Here is a 21,267-nt window from a genome sequence, read left to right on the forward strand (position 1 = left end):
GTAGGATGTGTGAGAAGAATCCACATTTAAAATACTATAAGAAAAGAAAGAATAGCTAAGATTAAGGACTCTATTTATAATTTCAGTGAAAACTTCCACTGCCTTTCTAGATTCAACCCTTTTGCTCTGTCCACAATCTAACTGTTCTGTTCTGTCTATTGTCATTCTCAACATACTGTGCCTGCTCATTTTCCTAAGAACTGATTATTAGCCCAAAATATTGTATTTTGCATTAAGCTGAACTAGACAGTCCACATTTATATGTTGATTGGAAATGTAAGATAAAGTACAACATTGGTTGGATAAGGTATCTAAATAATGATCACACTTTATTGGATGGGTATGTAAATTAGAGAGTTTGGGATTACATTCTATGAGTCTAAGGGCCTGGTAAATTAGAAGCAAAGCTGGATAGGTTCTCCTGCTTCTGATAAACTTGTTTTTGCCAGACACAGACTGGGATACTGACATGGTTGGTATTTTGTGTCAAGCTTTAGCTCTCTCAGACTTGCTGTTTATTTAAAGCAAGTCCTAAACATCTTTGGGCATCCCACCAGAACTGTCAGTCCTTCTGACCTTCATATGTCCCTTTTGGATATCCTTTCTAATCCTTCAGCCAGTCTACAAGTGCTGTAAAACCACTGCTTTAATATTATAAACATTCATAATTAAATATGAAAATAACATTTGAGCAGCAGATGACAGCTGGAGCTGGGAAGGGACACTACTCCATCCATTGTAGAAATGATAGTTTAGGATCCACCACAATCTGTGGGATTTTTGGTGCTCCCCTGAACTCTTTGGGCCCTTGCTGCACACTCTGTATGAGCAGGACCTGTCTTCCCTGTGACTCTGGGGATGTCAAACACTGCCCAGCTGCATGGCCCAGCACAGGATGTGTCACTGTGCTTCTAAGGGCTCATCAGAGCCCTCCACCAACACATCTCTGGTTTTGTACCCACTGCATTTCAGAAAGGGTGGAATGAGGAAACTGTGCTTGAGCTGGGCAGCAAAAAGCTCTCTATTGCTCCTCTAGCACGTGCATTTCTCCTCCATCCATGGCTTTTTTGCTGTGTCAGAACCCTTGTGTGGACAGATCCTGGCTGGAGGTGGGGCCCCACAACACAAAGCCACAAAACAGGTGGAAATGCTCCTGGAGCCAGCTTCAGGAGCTGCAGGAACCAAAGGGGCCTCTGCCAACAAAGCACAAGAGGGAGAACTTTGTTCTGCTAATGCAGATGATGATAATAATAATAATAATAATAATAATAATAATAATAATAATAATAATAATAATAATAATAATAATAACAATAATAATAATTTGTTTCCCCATGTGTCTGCTTACCTACATCCAGCTCCTTCTGCTACAAAAGCAGGGCATGGGAGGGCAGCTGTGGGAGGCAGGGAGGGGAATAGTGGGAGCAAGACATGGTTGGGCACAACAAGAGAGATGGGAAGCCTCCACCAGGGCCTTGAACTGTAACTATGCAGAGCATTATGGACCCTCCAGGCAGGTGCAAAAGGAATCTGTTTATTGCAAAAGCAAGGCCTATTCAAGCAATTTACTCCAAACATGAAACTGATGTCTGTGAATCTCCTTCCCACACCCAGGATTACAGTGCCATCACAGAGACACAGACAGCTGAGAGAAGAGGAGGAAGGAATTACCTCACTTTCTTATCCAGACCTCTGAGTAAGAGATGCTAAGAGAGACAGGAGCACAACTGGTACAGTAATTGGGGAGGCAATATGCTGTGGGACAGGTGAAGCTGCTGAGATGGGACTCCAGATTTCCTTGTTTGTGGTAGGAACTGTAGTTTGGAAAATGAAGACCAATACATGAAAACAAACAAACAACCCCCCCCAAAATACAAACAAAAAATGCCAGCAAACAAACCAGCCAAAAACACCACACTGAAAAAAAAACCAACCCAAACCCGAGCACTCCCAAACCCTGAACAAATCCAGATCTGTTGCATGGGGAGGAAATTGCTTCTCAGTAAATTGAATGGTTCCACTGCTCTCTTCACCACTCTGATCCTTGTGAACATAGAACATGACCCCTCCTTAATCTGGCTGAGGAATATTCCAGACATCAGAACAGTAGATTGGTTTTTTACACAATCTATCATGAGGTTCAGATCTCTCTTAAAATAATTGCCTGTCTTCCAGAGCAGCATGGGGTATGGCTGACTCTAGTTTAGAGTATATATGTTTATTAAATCTTTCCTGGCACACTTATCTTGCAAAAGTAATGCTGAATGAGACAGCAATAATGTTATGATGAGACAACATAATGCTATGTTGAGACAGCAGCCATCTCTCCTGATTCCAATGGGATAAATATCCTAAGTTCAGTACAACACTTCCATAGTGCTGTTCATATGATCTTTGAAAACCTTCAGCTCCAAAAACAAGAATTTGATTCCTGTGCCTTTTGTCTGGGATTTAACTTGATGACCTTGGGCTTTGAAGCTTTTTTCTTTAGGCTAAACTTGTTCTGCTCTTTTATTGATTCTTTTGTCCATCGTGACTTGATGTTATCCCACTGGAGTCCCATCCTGATTTATTTCACAGAATCACAGAATCAGCTAGGTTGGAAAAGACCTTTGAAATCACTGAATACAACCTAACCTAACATCACCTTATCAACTAAACCATGGCACTGAGTGCCACATCCAGTCTTTTCTTTATCATCTCCTGATTCTCACTTTCTGTGACTTCTGTTCCTTTTCAGGTGCTTTCTCCTGCACTGGAATTTTCTTCCTCTAACAGTATCCCTGCCTCTCAGTAGGACCTCTCCTGCTTTTCCACTCTGAGGGCTCTGAGTGCTTGCAGCAGGCAGGAGCTGTGACTTCTCTCCATCCCTACATGTTTCCTAAGAGACACACTGGCTCTTACTCTTCACTTTTTCTGTGCGAGTCAGCATCTGATGGATTACAGAACCAATGAAGCCACTTTCATCTCCTTTAGCACACCCTCCCACTTCCCCCCCTTCTCGTGCTTTCTTGTGAAATTATTTATAGGACATTGATTCACAGACCTGTTATGTCTAATTATATCCATTCACTTCTAATCTGAATCGCAATTCTGTTAGGAGTTAAGATTGCCAGAAATGTTTTGACCTAAGAAAGAGGAGGTGCTGGCTACATATGCAGATCAGATCCTATAAAAGTACCCTGGGATCTGTGTGTCTTGTCCTTTCTCAGAAATCCCTAAGGTAAGAGTTTCAGGGCTTGGGACTAGGGAGGTTGGGAATCAAGGGAAACTTGCTCTGCATTCCACAAGTTCCAGTGCATTCCTACGGATGCTCACACTTGTTCAATGAGGGTCTGCCAGTGTCAGCTGGGATTTTCAGTCTGCTTTCCAACCATCCATTTGTTTTCAGTCTATAAATGTGGGCTGGGGTGCAGCAGTAAGAAGAAAGTTACTTATTCTGTTTCTTAACACTGTTCATCTTCCAATCTGCAACCCTTTGTCTCACAAAAGGTAAGATCTTGATTTATTCACTTTTTAGGGACAGGTAGAGCTGCTGTAAGGCAGGATTTCTATGCAGGTATGCTGGAAATCCTGATTGTCATTATATTTGTGTCCAATGTATAAATACAGTGTGAGAATTGGGCTGGATTGATGTTATTTTTGTCACAGGATTCTTAGAGTGTGATCTTTAAAGTACTGATCACTGCAGCATTGCTACACTCTCCCCAGGAATCTCCAGTGGATACCAGATCCTGGAGTAACTGTCCTGAAGGGAAAAAAAAACAAAAGAAAACCCATCAGAAATTCCAATTATAACAATTATAATCATTTTCAATTATTTGGGGTGGGTGTTTTGCATTTATCTCAAATCAAGGGTCACTGGCACTCACTGTGAAGTAAGAGAAAAAGAAATATATATTTAAATAATGTTAATATGTCTTTTTTTCACATGGAAGATTGAGGAATGTGGTTAGGATTTTGTGTGTCAAAACATCAAAGTTCTAAAAGTAAGCATTTCAGTCTTAGTTTCCTTATAGACTTGTTTCTGCCTTTGAAAATATTGCATAATTGTGACAAAATTATATAAGCAAATATTTGTAATCACAAGGAACTGAATAAAGGATAACTTGGATAACTGGAAAAAGAGAGATGGAACTGCATCTAAACTCAGTTTTAAATATTTACACTGAGGAAAATAAACTCTTCATGTTTATTTTCTACAGTAATTTATGTTAATTTTGTCAAATATTGTGACTAGAATATATCCCTCAAAATTATAAAATGTCAACAGGCAATCCTGCAACGAATATAAGCAGCATGCTTTGAATCAGTGAAGGACAATTAGCATAGCATTAATTTCAGGAAATGTCAAACAAAACAAGCAAAAGAAAATAGTTTAGTACTTTAAAAAGTCAAACTATTGATGCGTTTTATATATATATATATTAATGTATATTAACCTAAAATATATATGATAGTTTTTGATAGTATTATAAGGATATATTGTGAGAAAAGCATCCAGTGTCTATGAAATAACACAATGTACAATATAGGTATTATGTACAAATATAAACTAATATATTGTCATATATAATAAGATTATATGTATTCTGATATAGTATATACTAAGATATATAATATAGCAATCTTATTCCTCCTAGGAATAGTTGATATTATTCTTGTTAGGAGTCCTGTAAGAAAATGTGAGAGAATATAAGCAGTGTTAAAATTGCTGGAGAAAATCTGGCACAATTTTTCAACCTTCTGTGATTATTTTGTGGAATGGTCTCATTTGAGCTATAACATATTATTCAAGTAGAAAAACATGTTGTTAGAGACAAAACCAGTCAGGAAATTGCACCCATTCACTTGAATTGATAACAATAATTTGTGTCATGAAGTTTGTATTTGGCCAAGAAGGCAAAGTAATTTTTTTGTTGTTGTTGTAAAGATTATTCTTCCTAATATCTAATCTAAACTCATCCTATTTCAGTTGTGAGCCATTCCCCTTTGTTCTGTTGCTCCAAGCCCTTGTCTAAAGTTCCCCTTCAAGTCTCTTGGAACTCCTTTAGGTAATGAAAGGTGGCTGGAAGGTCGCCTTGGAGTCTTCTCTTCTCCAGACAGAACCAACACAGCTCTCCCAGCCTATTTCCAGAGCAGAGGGGCTTTATCCCTTGGAGCAAATCCATGGCCTCCTCTGGCTTCACTCCAACAGCTCCATGTCCTTCCTCTGCTGGGACCCGAAATACAAAAACACAGAAAGCATTCTTCTGTAAATGCAATTGTCCAGTAGGAATAACAATCTGACCACACAAAAAAATAATAGTAACAGAAAAAAAAATGTGGAAGAGAACTAGCAGAAAAAGAGAAGGCAATATAGTTCGTACCTAAAGAAGAGCAATCAAATGTGATATAGGAGTGTTTGTTCCATCACATGCTATTTTAATATATTCTCTATCCTCACAGATACTTGCTGCATTACGTGTTGTAAGCAGCAGCCATGTCCACGGACGCTGAGATGGCCATCTTTGGGGAGGCGGCCCCTTACCTCCGAAAGTCAGAGAAGGAGAGAATTGAGGCCCAGAACAAACCTTTCGATGCCAAGTCATCAGTCTTTGTGGTACATGCAAAGGAGTCCTATGTGAAGAGCACTATCCAGAGCAGGGAACCAGGAAAAATCACAGTCAAGACTGAAGGGGGAGAGGTGCGTAAAATACAAAATGTGTGAAAAGCAGTTCATTCCCACTCTGGCTTTTTGCTGACATGCATGTCCCTTCCTGCCCTCTGACAGACCCTGACTGTGAAAGAAGATCAAATCTTCTCCATGAACCCTCCCAAGTATGACAAAATCGAGGACATGGCCATGATGACCCACCTGCACGAACCCGCTGTGCTGTACAACCTCAAAGAGCGTTACGCAGCCTGGATGATCTACGTAAGTGGCAGCAGCAGCTTCCTCTGGGCAGCCTCAGCAGCTGCTGGGCCAGCCTCAGGGGAAGCCAAGGTGCTGTGTCCCTTCCTTGCAGACCTACTCGGGTCTCTTCTGCGTCACCGTCAACCCCTACAAGTGGCTGCCGGTGTACAACCCCGAGGTGGTGTTGGCCTACCGAGGCAAGAAGCGCCAGGAGGCCCCTCCACACATCTTCTCCATCTCTGACAACGCCTATCAGTTCATGCTGACTGGTGAGTCGCTCTGTCTAGTCTTTAGGGACATTGGACCATTAAATTCTTTTAAGGGATACCCTATCTCAGCAAAGTGAAGAGAATTTTTCAAATCTTTCTTGGATCTGACATACACATCTGTTGGAGTTTGCTATCTTCATAGCATTGTTTCTACTGTTTTAAATGAAAGATATCTCTGCACACAGTGATGTGCTTTGGAGGTTTGATTCTTTAAGTGAAGCTGACATCAAGCAAAACATTAGACTTACCTGATTATGTTTGATTCTTTCTCTGTTGGTTATTGAGTTTTGAGCACTGTGTTTCTGCCTTGTTCACAGACCGTGAGAACCAGTCCATCCTGATCACGTAGGTACCCCCCCTGCGCGGGTCCCTGCGGGGCTGCCCGGTGCCAGGGCACCTCCTGCCTGACCACGCACCCTCTGCTTCTCTCTTGGCTTTGGCAGCGGAGAATCCGGGGCCGGGAAGACTGTGAACACAAAGCGTGTCATCCAGTACTTTGCAACAATTGCAGCCAGTGGGGACAAGAAAAAGGAGGAGCAGACCTCAGGCAAAATGCAGGTGAGGTCCCAGGGCTAGAAACCTGCAACAACTCAATTTCTTGATGAGCTAGATCATGACAAGAAGACATCTGTTCTAGGGGACACTTGAGGATCAAATCATCAGTGCCAACCCACTGCTGGAGGCCTTTGGAAATGCCAAGACCGTGAGGAACGACAACTCCTCACGCTTTGTGAGTTATTAATTGGTACAACTGTCAACACCAGTTTGGATATTCTTGCTGTCCAGATTGGTAAAAGAAATCTCCATTGACTCTCCTTCTGCTTTCAGGGTAAATTCATCAGAATCCATTTTGGTGCCACAGGCAAACTGGCTTCTGCTGATATTGAAACATGTAAGACCCTTCTGGCCTGATCCCCCTTCCCTCCAGCCTTCCCCACTCCTTGTGTTTGACTGTGTCCTACCTTCCTTGCCAGATCTGCTGGAGAAGTCCAGAGTCACTTTCCAGCTCAAGGCGGAAAGGAGCTACCACATCTTTTATCAGATCATGTCCAACAAGAAGCCGGAGCTAATTGGTAGGAAAGATCAGTAACTCCTCCATGAAAAGGTCATGGAGCAACTTTGAATTCTTTTCTGTGCCAATTGCATTTGACCTGGCTCGGTTTTGTTCTTCTTTTCAGAGATGTTACTGATCACCACCAACCCCTATGACTACCTGTATGTGAGTCAAGGTGAGATCACAGTTCCCAGCATTAACGACCAGGAAGAGCTGATGGCCACCGACGTAAGTAGCAGAAATTTTCTCAGGTGAAGTTTCATTTTTCTGCCCTTTAACAGCTGGGGTACTCACCTTAAAAACTCTTTTCTCAGAGTGCCATTGACATCCTGGGCTTCACTGCTGATGAGAAAACAGCCATCTACAAGCTGACAGGGGCTGTCATGCACTATGGGAACCTCAAGTTCAAGCAGAAACAACGAGAGGAGCAGGCAGAGCCTGATGGCACCGAAGGTACCAACACAACCCATCCCAGAGCACAGGAGACAGTGAATATTCACTGAGTTGAAGGCAGCATGTGAGGGTCAGAATGATTGACTCAGCCTGTGCATTTCCCCAGTGCCACTACTGTTGAACACCCAGAGGACTTCTCTACAGGAACATAACTCAGTGGAACCTGTAGATTTTTTTGAAGAAAGCAAAAATTAAGTCTATTGACTCCTAAAGCAAGCTTCTGTCTTCTGTCAGAGTAGGAGTCAGGCAAAAGTAAAGCAAACTTTGCTGCTGAGTTGAATGGAAACTTCCCAGACTTGACACAGAACCAGGAACTGCTCTCAAGTACTAATGAATAATTATATAATTATCGCAGAGTATACAACCTATATATACAACCACAGTGTGTATATACACACACATATATATATCTATAATACTGCATATTTCTTCTTATTTCAGCTTTCTAGTTATGAATGTGCCTTAAATGTCTTGTTGGAAATAACACATAAAAGCAGCTCAAAATTAGCATCTGTGTATAAATCTTACATAATGATGTTTGGCCTTCTCACATTGAAGAAGTCTGTAAATAGTACTGGTGTTTGCTATCAGCTTCTCTGTGGGACAAGACAGGCAGCAAATTGGAAAGTGATGACAGACTATATGCTGTGCTGCTTGTGTTTGTTAACCCAGCTGCGGATAACATGGGAGCTGGGAAAGACTTAATGTGTTTGATATTTATCCTTAGGGACAATATAATCCGACTATGAATGTTGTACAGGATATCCTATTCATACTTTTAGCATTATACCTCACTGATCTACCTCTCTCTCTCCAATGACAGGAGAGTTTCACTGACTACAATTTTCAGTGCAGTGTACTTGAATACCAACCACTTTTCTATTCTGTTTATTAAGAAATTGTGACTGTTTGATCTGCCATTTTCATGGCCCTTAGTCCTTTTGTCTGTCTAGTCTCTTGCATGTACACTGTAAAAGTATTGGAATGATATTTACCTTTATTAATCATATAGATTAAATTAGAAAAAATTAGCAAGTCAAGTAAAACGACAATATTTTAAAGGAAATGGTAACGTATATGAGGCTTCTGTAGAAATCTGAATTACTGTAAGACCCTTTCACTGGAGAGCTAATATCTGATCCTGCTCTATGCTTTTTTCCTTAGTTGCTGACAAGGCTGCCTACCTGATGGGTCTGAACTCAGCAGACCTGCTCAAGGCCCTCTGCTACCCCCGAGTCAAGGTGGGGAATGAATACGTGACCAAGGGCCAAACTGTGCAGCAGGTAAGAGACAAGTGAAAATAGGAAAAAAAAATTACTTGAATTAAAAATTTCGAACTCCTCTTTTGCTGCAGATGGTAGCTTTCCTTTAACCTTTTCTTAGGTATACAACTCGGTGGGTGCCCTGGCTAAGTCTGTGTTTGAGAAGATGTTCCTGTGGATGGTTGTTCGCATCAACCAACAGCTGGACACGAAGCAGCCCAGGCAGTACTTCATTGGTGTGCTGGACATTGCTGGCTTCGAGATCTTTGATGTAAGAGGAGGACCTCCATAAAGCATTCCTGGAAGAGGCATTAGGAAGTTGGAATAATCGGGGGGTTGGGATGTGCTTTATATCAGTTATGGGTTATTTCTATTTATTGGATAATCCTGCTTTTTCTCTAGGAACTGTCCCCTTCTGGTTCTCATTGCATGTAGTATCCCATAGGACTGTATTTATTTGTAAATGTTGTTGCATGCAGAAGTGAAAATTGCATTGAAAACTGCCCTGAACAACTGATAAATAATAGCAGAGAGAGACTTTGAGGAAGTTAAAATATGCCTTTTTAGAGGAAGATTTTGTTAATGCTGAAGCCAGATTTCCTCTGAATGCTTGGGAATAGAGAGGTAAGGTACACAAATTCATATGAAAAGCTGGACTAGGGCTCAGCTCTGCAGATCTATTCAGAGCTCAGAAATATGTTGAGACAGTGCCAGGGCCTAAGAAGTTAGATATATTAGAGGATGGAATGTGCCAGTCACCTGTCCAGTTCCTGCACTAGAAATTCAAGATTCCAGTCATGGAGAGCTTAGTGGGATAAGAATGAAGCCTATTGGAAGACAGAAGATGTTCCTGGAACTGAAATTCACAAATAAGTAAATCTCTGCCTTCTGCAGTTCAACAGCCTGGAGCAGCTGTGCATCAACTTCACCAATGAGAAACTGCAACAGTTCTTCAACCACCACATGTTCGTGCTGGAGCAGGAGGAGTACAAGAAGGAGGGCATTGAATGGGAGTTCATTGACTTTGGCATGGACCTGGCTGCCTGCATTGAGCTCATTGAAAAGGTTATTGGCCCCCATATACTTAACAGTTTTTTCGGTTATAAAATCTCTAATGGTTCTTCAGAAATTTTCTGTCTTGTTTTAAAGAAAGAGCATATAGGAAGTTTAAACTCTTCCTTATATCTGAATGCTGCTACTTTCATTTATTTTGCTTTCCACTTTCACCAGACATTTACAAAATTAATTTCTGCATGCTAGATCTTTATTACATCCCAACCCTGAATCTTACAGGGGAGCTTGTTTTTGTGTAACTGATGGCATATCCACTGACAAAATGCCCTTTCTGGGGAAACAAAAGATTACACATACTGAGGAGGATTTTTTGGTATAACTTTAATCTTCCATTCCTCTTTCTTACATACATTGCCTCTGTTTCTTCCTTCCACACTTTCTTCACATGTTGCTATTTCTCCCAGCCCATGGGCATTTTCTCCATCCTGGAAGAGGAGTGCATGTTCCCCAAGGCAACTGACACCTCTTTCAAGAACAAGCTCTATGACCAGCACCTGGGCAAGTCCAACAACTTCCAGAAGCCCAAGCCTGCCAAAGGCAAGGCTGAGGCCCACTTCTCCCTGGTGCACTATGCTGGCACAGTGGACTACAACATCACTGGGTGGCTGGAGAAGAACAAGGACCCTCTGAATGAAACTGTTGTGGGGCTGTATCAAAAGTCATCCCTGAAGACTCTGGCCTTGCTCTTTGCATCTGCTGGAGGGGCAGAAGCAGGTGATTTCTTTGAAATCAGTTCTACTATAATTTACAGAAAATTAAATCTAAATGTTGTAATAATATTTTGCAATGATATTTACATTTCTAAAATTGAAAACCCAAAACCTCATCATCTAGTCTAATAAAGGACATTATTACTCCCTAGAGACCTTAATAGACCTGTAGGTTTTAGAATGAGATAGCTGTACTAGAGCATTAACCCAGTCTAGCTGAGAAACCAGATTTCTGCAATATGGACCATTCTCAAATACTTCAGTAAATAGAATCAAATGTATCAACATGCTGTTAAATTTATGCATACACTTAGATGTAAGGATACATAAACACTGCATTTGGTGTATTTACTAAATATTAGTTTAGTGCCACAAATATCTTTCTATGCAAAATATTATGGGTTTTTTCCCCCTGTATTTTCTAAATTTCAGCTTGAAGTCATTAAATTTCCTTCTACTCTCATCTGAAAAATTCAAGTATTTCTCGTAACTTTAACTACAGCCTGAGTTAGCAAATTTTGATCATATTATTATTTTTGCTATATTTTTTAAGATGAACATATAAGGTTTTTCAGATTCTGTGTGCTTTTGTTGTTCACGTCTTTATAAAAAATTTATTACTTTTTAGAGAGCAGTGGTGGTGGTGGCAAGAAGGGCGCCAAGAAGAAGGGTTCTTCTTTCCAGACCGTCTCAGCTCTTTTCCGGGTACTGTAGAATAATCATTCTAAACTTACCACATTCTTTTCATAAAAAGAAAATCAAAAAAATTCAATTCAGAAATGCTTCAGATCGATCTAATATATCTTTGTGTTCAGAAAGGATAAAATAACTTGCTTCTAGTAAAGAGGAATTCTTACTGAATCTTGGGAAGTATCCTTTCAGAACTGCCCAAAAGTTCTATAAAAAAATAATTGGTCTTGGTTTTATTGCAGTCTTTTTATTTCCACCTAGTATTGAGATTGTGTAAATGACACTTTTAAACCTGAGGCTTTGTTCTTGCTCCTAAGGAAAATTTAAACAAGCTGATGAGCAATTTGAGAAGCACACATCCCCATTTTGTGCGGTGCCTTATTCCTAATGAAACAAAAACACCTGGTAAGTTGTTAAAGTTCAGAGGTGTGATATATCTGATCTTCTCTGTGCAGTAAAATGATATACAATTTCATTCTGTGATTTATTAGGTGCCATGGAGCACGAGCTGGTGCTGCACCAGCTGCGCTGTAACGGCGTGCTGGAAGGGATCAGGATCTGCAGGAAAGGGTTCCCCAGCAGAATCCTCTATGCTGATTTCAAACAGAGGTCAGATTACTTTTCATCACCCTCCACCAGATCCACAAATGCTGAATCATTTGCATTTCCTAATTGTTTTAAGAACTGTGGAAGTTACCTTTAGGTATACAAAAGTCATTTGTCCAAGTGAGTCATCCAGGTTCTTTCTATAGCTATTAAACAAAAAAAAAAAAAAAGACATTTTCAAAGGGCTATTATTTATTCCTTATCTTCCTCTGATTCCACAGATACAAGGTGCTTAATGCCAGTGCCATCCCTGAGGGACAGTTCATCGATAGCAAGAAGGCTTCTGAGAAGCTCCTTGGGTCAATCGATGTGGATCACACCCAGTACAAATTTGGACACACCAAGGTACAAACCCCCCCATTCACTGCCTGCCTGGGCTTTGCTCTCTCTACCTGACAGTGATGTGCTGCAACGTTCCCTCTCTCAAGGTGTTCTTCAAAGCTGGGCTGCTGGGGCTCCTGGAGGAGATGAGGGATGAGAAGCTGGCACAGCTCATCACCCGCACCCAGGCCATGTGCAGGGGTTACCTGATGAGGGTGGAGTTCAAGAAGATGATGGAGAGGAGGTAGATATTTACTTGGCTTGCTGGGCCAATCCTTAACAGATACTAATGGCATGAACAAAACTGAAAATAAGCTACTTCACAAAAAATCTCATTTATTTCTCATTAATTCATTTTGTCAATATGAAAGTATATCCTGAAAACAGATGAAGTAGTGTAAAACCCCAACTTAGGGAAACACTTTTTTTAATACTTTGTTGCTGAAGTCATTAAATGGCTCTATTATATGTATGTCGAGCAAATCAATATCAAGTCTAAGCTAATTCTTTTAGGTCATTGCTAAATAAAATGAGAGAAAGACATATTTCTATCATAAGAGAAGCATCCTCTTCCCTTTGATAAATTTCATAAAAGTGACTGAGCCAACTTACAGAAGAGTTCTTTCATTGGCTGTAAGAATGAACCAAACATCTGGACTCCAAAACTGTCTATACAGGTTGATATTCTACATAACACTTGAATGTTTTCAGTGGAAATATATATATTATATATATAAAAAGTGATCTAAATATTATCAAGAAATATATATTGAATAATACATGATAAATATTTTACTCATAGAGATATACAGAACTATATATGATACATATATACTGTACATAGATTGTATATATATACTTATATATATATACAACTAAAAAGTATTATGTCTCAAACTTCCTGTTATACATATTAATATATACTGTTAAATATGTTTTATAGATTTTAGAATATGTACATATGTACCAAAATATATTTTGTTATTACCTTTCAGGGAATCCATCTTCTGCATCCAGTACAACGTTCGCTCATTCATGAATGTCAAACACTGGCCATGGATGAAGCTGTTCTTCAAGATCAAGCCCTTGCTGAAGAGTGCAGAGTCTGAGAAAGAAATGGCCAACATGAAGGAAGAGTTTGAGAAAACCAAGGAGGAGCTTGCAAAGTCTGAGGCAAAGAGGAAGGAGCTTGAAGAGAAAATGGTGGCCCTGGTGCAGGAGAAAAATGACCTGCAGCTCCAAGTGCAGGCTGTGAGTATTACTAAAGTTTTTTGACTTGTAATGTCCTATATAAAATCATCCCAAATGTCTCCCTAAAGACAAATTATCCCAAAATAGCAATTATTTTAAAAACATACATATATTTTATAAAATGGGAAGAAAAACCACATACAATTGCTACCTTAATCTTTAAAGCTATAACTTTATATACTTTACAGAAGTAAAGTATACGAACATAGCAATTTTGATATATCATCAAGTGACCAATTAAGGTTGTCTGGAGGTCCAATTAACACATTTTGTTTGGAGAATCCCAAGTGAGTTTGGATGAAGTAGGAAGATCTGATAGTGTCAGTTATTTATCAAGCATTTATGGTCCCTGTCTCTTCAAGAAAAATGGTGATGAAAGTTCACTGCTTCCCTTCTTCCCAGGAAATAAGAATGTAGCAACAATACTGTCCTTAAAACTGTAATTACAAGTAAGTATTTGGATTATTCTGATGGCATTTAGATGTCTACAACCTAAAAGTACATCAGAGCCATTAGCCCCAGGTTGAACATTGTTTTATTTAAATGAATCACGTAGGAAGCTGACGGTTTGGCTGATGCGGAGGAAAGGTGCGACCAGCTCATCAAAACCAAAATCCAGCTGGAAGCCAAAATTAAGGAACTGACAGAGAGAGCAGAAGAAGAAGAAGAGATGAATGCTGAGCTGACAGCCAAGAAGAGGAAGCTGGAGGATGAATGTTCAGAGCTGAAGAAAGATATTGATGACCTTGAGCTAACACTGGCCAAGGTGGAGAAGGAAAAACATGCCACTGAAAACAAGGTATGAGGTAGAACCCGCCACTTGCACTCTGGAAAAGACTTGTCTTGTTAGAAAGTGTTAAGCACCATTTTCTGTCTCTGCTTGTTCCCTTCTTCTCAAAGGTGAAAAACCTGACCGAGGAGATGGCAGCTCTGGACGAGACCATTGCCAAGCTGACAAAGGAGAAGAAAGCCCTCCAAGAGGCCCATCAGCAGACCCTGGATGACCTGCAGGCAGAGGAAGACAAAGTCAATACTCTGACCAAAGCCAAGACCAAGCTGGAACAGCAAGTGGATGATGTAAGCACACAGACATAGAGCAGGAACAGGACAGGTATGGAGTCCAATGTGGCTGGCAGAGCCCTGATGGTCTTGTTGTGTTTAGCTGGAAGGGTCCCTGGAGCAAGAGAAGAAGCTGCGCATGGACCTGGAGAGAGCAAAGAGGAAACTGGAAGGAGACCTGAAGCTGGCCCAGGACAGCATCATGGATTTGGAGAATGATAAGCAGCAGCTGGATGAGAAACTGAAGAAGTAAGTGTGGTTCTGGGGCACCTGAGTGCTGGGCTGCAGCACTTATCTTGTTTCTTGGAGCTCTAACACGGTTCACTTGTCCCAAAGGAAAGATTTTGAAATCAGCCAGATCCAGGGCAAGATTGAGGATGAACAAGCCCTAGGCATGCAATTTCAGAAGAAGATCAAGGAGCTGCAGGCAAGTCTCTGTTCCTTGCCCTGCCTTGCTCAGCTCAGCTCAGGCAGGAGGAGGGCACAGCTGTGAAGGGTCCCTGCTGTTCTGCAGGCCCGCATTGAGGAGCTGGAGGAGGAAATTGAGGCAGAGCGAACCTCTCGCGCTAAAGCAGAGAAGCATCGCGCTGACCTGTCCAGGGAGCTGGAGGAGATCAGCGAGCGCCTGGAAGAAGCAGGAGGGGCCACAGCAGCTCAGGTGGAGATGAACAAGAAGCGTGAGGCAGAGTTCCAGAAGATGCGCCGTGACCTGGAAGAGGCCACGCTGCAGCACGAAGCCACGGCTGCCGCCCTGCGCAAGAAGCACGCGGACAGCACAGCTGAGCTGGGCGAGCAGATCGACAACCTGCAACGCGTGAAGCAGAAGCTGGAGAAGGAGAAGAGTGAGCTGAAGATGGAGATTGATGACTTGGCCAGCAACATGGAGTCTGTCTCCAAAGCCAAGGTACATAATATTTCTTCTCATTGATTCAAACCTAATCAGATATTTATATTTCAACATAGAAATTTCAATTAGTCATACTTTAGAATAAACTATTTCACTTTGCAACTTCATTGTGTGTTTAAACACTTCAGCATTATTTAAATCATTTGATCATATCATTTCATCTACCCTACAACGGGCAGGGAATGTACTGGTGTTGGAACTGGTACCACAAACTTCATAGAAATATATATCAGTTAACTGAGAAATTTTGGCATCTGAATCATTCTTTCTTCGTTTTTAAGATTTCATTTGCTCACATATTATGAGTTGAACCATTAAACATCTTTCCTTCCGTTCCTCATGTAAACAGGCAAATCTGGAGAAGATGTGTCGTTCCCTAGAAGATCAGCTCAGTGAGATTAAGACAAAGGAGGAGGAACAGCAGCGCATAATTAATGACATTAGTGCTCAAAGAGCTCGGCTACAAACAGAATCTGGTAAGACATTTGTGTTTTTAAGAGAATACTGTATATTATCTGTGTTCTTCAAAAAAAAAAAGTAAAACTCACCTGGAGTCTTGGAGGACTGGACATGAACTAAGTTGAACCTGAGCCAAAAATGTGTTTTGTTATGAAGCTGGCCAACAGAACCCTGAGAGAATCCTGAGTTGCATTAGGAGAAGCATTGACAACGGGTTAGCAGAGAGTCATCATTTCATTCACCCTACTCATCACATGAGACCTTGCCTGGATTGCTTGGCCTTGTTAAACCTCCTGAGATTCCCATGGGCCATAATCCCTCTGGATGGCACTGTGGTACTCATTCTGTAAATTCAAGGCTTAATGCAAACACAGAGTAAGGCTGGTGGGATTTTACATGACATGTCATTTCTAGTCTCTAAGAGATGTGGGTATCAGTGATTAGGAATGCAGAAAAGAAGTAAAAGTTTGTTTAACTCAAAGTATTTGTATATGGGCATTTATTATCAAAATTAAAACTTTTATGTAAGTCATAAAAAGTTTTTTTTACTCATCTGAACACTTGCAGGTGAATTTTCACGTCAGGTAGATGAGAAAGATGCTCTGATTTCTCAGCTGTCAAGAGGCAAACAGGCTTTCACCCAACAGATTGAGGAACTGAAAAGGCATCTAGAGGAAGAGATAAAGGTAAGAAGGCTATCCAAATTCTGAGTTGTCCATTGCACTCCTGTCTAGGAGGAGCTTTGGATATGAACAATATTACAGAATCAACAAGATGCAAGGGAGGGAAAAAACCACTTAAGTAATACAGTGCAAGCCTTGCCATACTAGTTTTGTTCATCCTTCCCTACAGTCTATATGTTAATTGTTTTGCAGATTCCCAGACGTCCGATTTTCATTCAGTAGATTGCCATTACTCACAGCAGAATCAGTGCCCATCAGCATTTCTGTCAGGAGATCTCCCAGGATATTTCCATTCATTTTCCCACTGTTTTTTTTTCACACAGGCCAAGAATGCCCTGGCCCACGCCCTGCAGTCCGCTCGCCACGACTGTGACTTGCTCCGGGAACAATATGAGGAGGAGCAGGAGGCCAAGGGGGAGCTGCAGCGAGCCCTGTCCAAGGCCAACAGTGAAGTGGCCCAGTGGAGAACCAAATACGAGACGGACGCGATTCAGCGCACGGAGGAGCTCGAGGAGGCCAAGTGAGTGGGGAAGCAGAATGGGAAATGACTGGAGAAGACTGAAAATCTTCTCAAGGTCAAGGGAAATTGGAATGTCTGAGAGTGGGCTAAGATAAGAATGTCACAGAGGCGAGGATGTAGTGTATTTGTAAAAAAAGGAGAGAGAGGGAGGGAGATAAAAAGAGAGAGATTGGAAGGGAAGACATAGGCTTTAGGGCTAGAAGGACTAAGACAGGCGTAATATTCCATAGGGAAAAGACACAGAAATGATAGATCTTGTTGGCTGCATGTACTCATGGACAATAAAAAACATTGTGGAAAGCATTTGGAGCAAAACCTCCAAAGTGACAAACTCATGACAGTAAAGAACTGATGCCCATCCAAGCTCAAACATGGCATGTGCTGCTCTCCTCCCAGGAAGAAGCTGGCCCAGCGCCTGCAGGATGCAGAGGAGCATGTTGAGGCTGTCAATGCCAAATGTGCCTCCCTGGAAAAGACAAAGCAGAGGCTGCAGAATGAAGTGGAGGACCTGATGATTGATGTGGAGAGATCCAATGCTGCCTGCGCTGCTCTGGATAAGAAGCAGAAGAACTTTGACAAGGTCTTTTGGCCTCCAGCACCAGCACTCCTGGCCAGAGCAGGGCCCCGTGATGGCCACAGCCCTACTCACCCCCCGTTTCTCTTCAGATCCTGGCAGAATGGAAGCAGAAGTATGAGGAAACGCAGGCTGAGCTGGAGGCCTCGCAGAAGGAGTCGCGCTCTCTGAGCACGGAGCTGTTCAAGATGAAGAATGCCTATGAGGAGTCCTTGGACCACCTGGAAACAATGAAGCGGGAGAACAAGAACTTGCAGCGTAAGCCCCTGGCCCTCTGCTCCTCCCTGGCCTTTCTCACTATCAGCCATTCCCACCATTCTTCATGGCTCTGTGCCTGCAGGTCTGCAGAGATGCCTGGCACCTTGGTGGGACAGGGCCCTTCCCATTCTGCTCTGTGCCTGACCGTGCCATTGATCTTTGTTCCCACAGAGGAGATTTCCGACCTCACAGAGCAGATTGCGGAGGGAGGAAAGGCGATTCATGAGCTGGAGAAAGTGAAGAAGCAGATTGAGCAGGAGAAATCTGAAATCCAGGCTGCTCTGGAGGAAGCTGAGGTACACAGCATTATTTCTTGCTGTCTTACGTATCTTGGATCTCTATCTTGCTTGTCTCATTCTGAGACAAAGGTGGAGATCTTATAGAAGTGGAGATATTATCTAAACATAGCACTCATTTTACTCAGAGCTTCAGGTTCAACACTTGTTACATGAAAAGTATTCATATTTTTTTTTTGACCAGGCCTCCCTGGAACATGAGGAGGGGAAGATCCTGCGCCTACAGCTTGAACTCAACCAGGTGAAAGCTGAGATTGACAGGAAGATAGCAGAGAAAGATGAGGAGATTGAACAAATGAAGAGAAACCACCAGAGAGTTGTGGAGTCCATGCAGAGCACCCTGGATGCTGAGATCAGGAGCAGGAATGAAGCCCTGAGGTTGAAGAAGAAGATGGAGGGAGACCTGAATGAAATAGAAATCCAGCTGAGCCATGCCAACCGCCAGGCTGCAGAGGCACAGAAGAACCTGAGGAACACCCAGGGAGTGCTCAAGGTCTGTTGAACAGAAATTGCCTACAGAGAAATATCTTGGTTAATACTTTCAGTCCACAGGAGCTCTAAATCTGCTCATAATTTCTTTCAATGGCTCTATAGGACACCCAGATACACTTGGATGATGCTCTCAGGTCTCAGGAGGACCTGAAGGAGCAGGTGGCCATGGTGGAGCGCAGAGCAAACCTGCTGCAGGCTGAAGTTGAGGAGCTCCGGGCAGCCCTGGAGCAGACGGAGCGGTCAAGGAAAGTGGCTGAGCAGGAATTAATGGACGCCAGTGAGCGTGTGCAGCTCCTCCACACCCAGGTGAGGTCATTTGGTGAACACTTTTGTGCTTTATTCCAGTCACCATTGAATGATCAACTTGGAGGAAGACAGTCCTCTTTTCTGGAGTATTCATCATGCTACTAAAAAAAAAATCTTTGCTGAAAAAAAATGTGTGTACTGGTGACTTTTCCCTTACTCTATTTTTATTATTTTCCTGTGCCAGACTTGGTGGATGAGATGTGGCACAGATTATATTTCTAAGCACTTTTTCAAATTAATGGAAAATGGAGAAAGAAAAAAAACAAAATGTCTTTTCCCCAGAGAACAGAAATTCTACTAGAAAAATCTCTAGTATTGCTTTTTTTAAATAATTATGTCTTAAATTATTGACAATCTTGTAATGTTCATGATTTCAAATACTGAACTCACAAAAACAAACCTCTGATGCTACTCAACAGAACACCAGCCTGATCAACACCAAGAAGAAGCTGGAAACGGACATTGCCCAGATCCAGGGTGAAATGGAGGATACCATCCAGGAAGCCCGCAATGCTGAGGAGAAGGCCAAGAAGGCCATCACAGATGTGAGTTGGACACTCCTGGCATTGCTGATGGTGAATGTAGTCTCCCCAAAATATCTCCAGCCCCAAAATGGCTTTGACCTTTTGCTCTGATCAGGCGGCCATGATGGCAGAAGAGCTGAAGAAGGAGCAGGACACCAGTGCCCACCTGGAGAGGATGAAGAAGAACCTGGACCAGACAGTGAAGGACCTGCAGCACCGTCTGGATGAGGCCGAGCAGCTGGCACTGAAGGGAGGGAAGAAGCAGATCCAGAAGCTGGAGGCCAGGGTGTGTAGGGCTGGGGCTGTGCCTGAGTGAGCGTGTCCCTCCTTGGAGAGACATTGCCAGGGCAGCTGCAGGGCTGGGCTTGTCCTTGCAGGTGCGGGAGCTGGAAGGGGAGGTTGATGCTGAGCAGAAGCGCAGCGCTGAAGCCGTGAAAGGTGTGCGCAAGTACGAGCGCAGGGTGAAGGAACTCACCTACCAGGTAAGGCAGGAATCTTCTTTCTGTTGATGCACTCTTATTTCTGGAACCGAAAATGTATCCCTGAGGGATTTCTCTCTGTCCTGAGTCTCACATACAAAAAGGAGAATAATGAAAGCATCAGAAGATTAGTATCTTTCTAGTCATTCTAACAATAAACGGCTTATCACTTTTGTGTTTCTGGGCAGCAATGTCAAATAGAAATGTTACCCTTTATTTCATGTAGAGGAGGGTAAAAGAGATGCTTCTCTGTCTTGTCATTCTCTTTAGTCTGAGGAAGACAGGAAAAATGTTCTCAGGCTGCAGGATCTAGTGGACAAACTGCAAACTAAGGTGAAAGCTTACAAGAGACAAGCTGAGGAGGCTGTGAGTATCACTGTGTTCAGTCAGTCCTTGTCCAGGTGAAAGTGGGATTCTGTGTTGGTGTTTTCCCCTGTGTAGCTCTGTTTGAACCCAGCTCAACATTGTGGTAGTACGTCTCTCTTCGTTTTGCTTTCTTTATTTCGTATTTTCACCTAGCAGTTTTACAGTGGAATTGTTTTAACCCCTGTTTGATGCTTCCTCCTATGTCCAGGAGGAGCTGTCCAATGTCAACCTGTCCAAGTTCCGCAAGATCCAGCATGAGCTGGAGGAGGCCGAGGAGCGGGCTGACATTGCAGAGTCACAGGTCAACAAGCTCCGAGCCAAGAGCAGGGAGATCAGCAAGAAGGCAGAAAGTGAAGAGTAAATGCCTCCAGTGCTGTAAAGTGAGAGAATTGCACAAAATGTGACGTTCTATCACTTTTATTTGTAGTCACTGCTTTGTCCTTCATTAATCTGTAGATGAGTAATGCCTTCATAATAAAAATTGTAGAGATTATGCCATGTAAATAATGAGAAGTTGAGTGTTGTATTTTCATCATTACCCTGAATTCTTCTAAGGTTTACATTTTTCCTTGCTTATTTTAAACTTATTTGTTCAATTAAAAATCTTGCTTTAGGTATTTCAAGGTGTTTGAACCACTTTTAAAGTGGTCCAATCAGACATCCTGCTTTGTTCTCACTAGGAAATTTCATCTAATACTTCCTTAGCCGGAAAAAATATTTTGTTCTCTGGAACAGAATGTAATTATCCCTTATAACAG

At 42.1% G+C, this 21,267-nt stretch overlaps 1 protein-coding gene across 2 annotated transcripts; it reads left to right on the forward strand.

The window, feature by feature from the left end:
• Positions 1-3,102: 3,102 nt before the first annotated feature.
• On the forward strand, positions 3,103-21,022 carry LOC129128064 (myosin-1B). 2 transcript variants are annotated; one of them, XM_054645141.2, is made up of 39 exons: positions 3,103-3,223; positions 5,449-5,686; positions 5,774-5,917; positions 6,009-6,165; positions 6,483-6,510; positions 6,609-6,723; positions 6,803-6,895; positions 6,994-7,057; positions 7,140-7,238; positions 7,344-7,447; positions 7,534-7,672; positions 8,837-8,955; positions 9,056-9,205; positions 9,829-9,999; positions 10,413-10,722; positions 11,347-11,423; positions 11,726-11,813; positions 11,900-12,017; positions 12,236-12,359; positions 12,443-12,579; positions 13,331-13,586; positions 14,143-14,385; positions 14,487-14,663; positions 14,749-14,894; positions 14,982-15,072; positions 15,160-15,549; positions 15,902-16,028; positions 16,579-16,697; positions 17,018-17,214; positions 17,611-17,794; positions 17,881-18,046; positions 18,218-18,342; positions 18,527-18,835; positions 18,937-19,140; positions 19,560-19,685; positions 19,780-19,950; positions 20,042-20,146; positions 20,414-20,509; positions 20,718-21,022. In XM_054645141.2, the coding sequence occupies exons 2-39, from the start codon at positions 5,483-5,485 to the stop codon at positions 20,868-20,870; spliced, it is 5,826 nt and encodes a 1,941-aa protein (XP_054501116.2). In that variant the 5' UTR covers positions 3,103-3,223; positions 5,449-5,482; the 3' UTR covers positions 20,871-21,022. The 2 variants fall into 2 exon arrangements, with proteins under 2 accessions (XP_054501116.2, XP_077044476.1); XM_077188361.1 differs by lacking the exon at positions 3,103-3,223 and adding an exon at positions 3,401-3,492.
• Positions 21,023-21,267: the final 245 nt, after the last annotated feature.

This window comes from Agelaius phoeniceus, chromosome 19, assembly GCF_051311805.1.
Source record: "Agelaius phoeniceus isolate bAgePho1 chromosome 19, bAgePho1.hap1, whole genome shotgun sequence".
Classification (NCBI taxonomy): Eukaryota; Metazoa; Chordata; class Aves; order Passeriformes; family Icteridae; genus Agelaius; species Agelaius phoeniceus.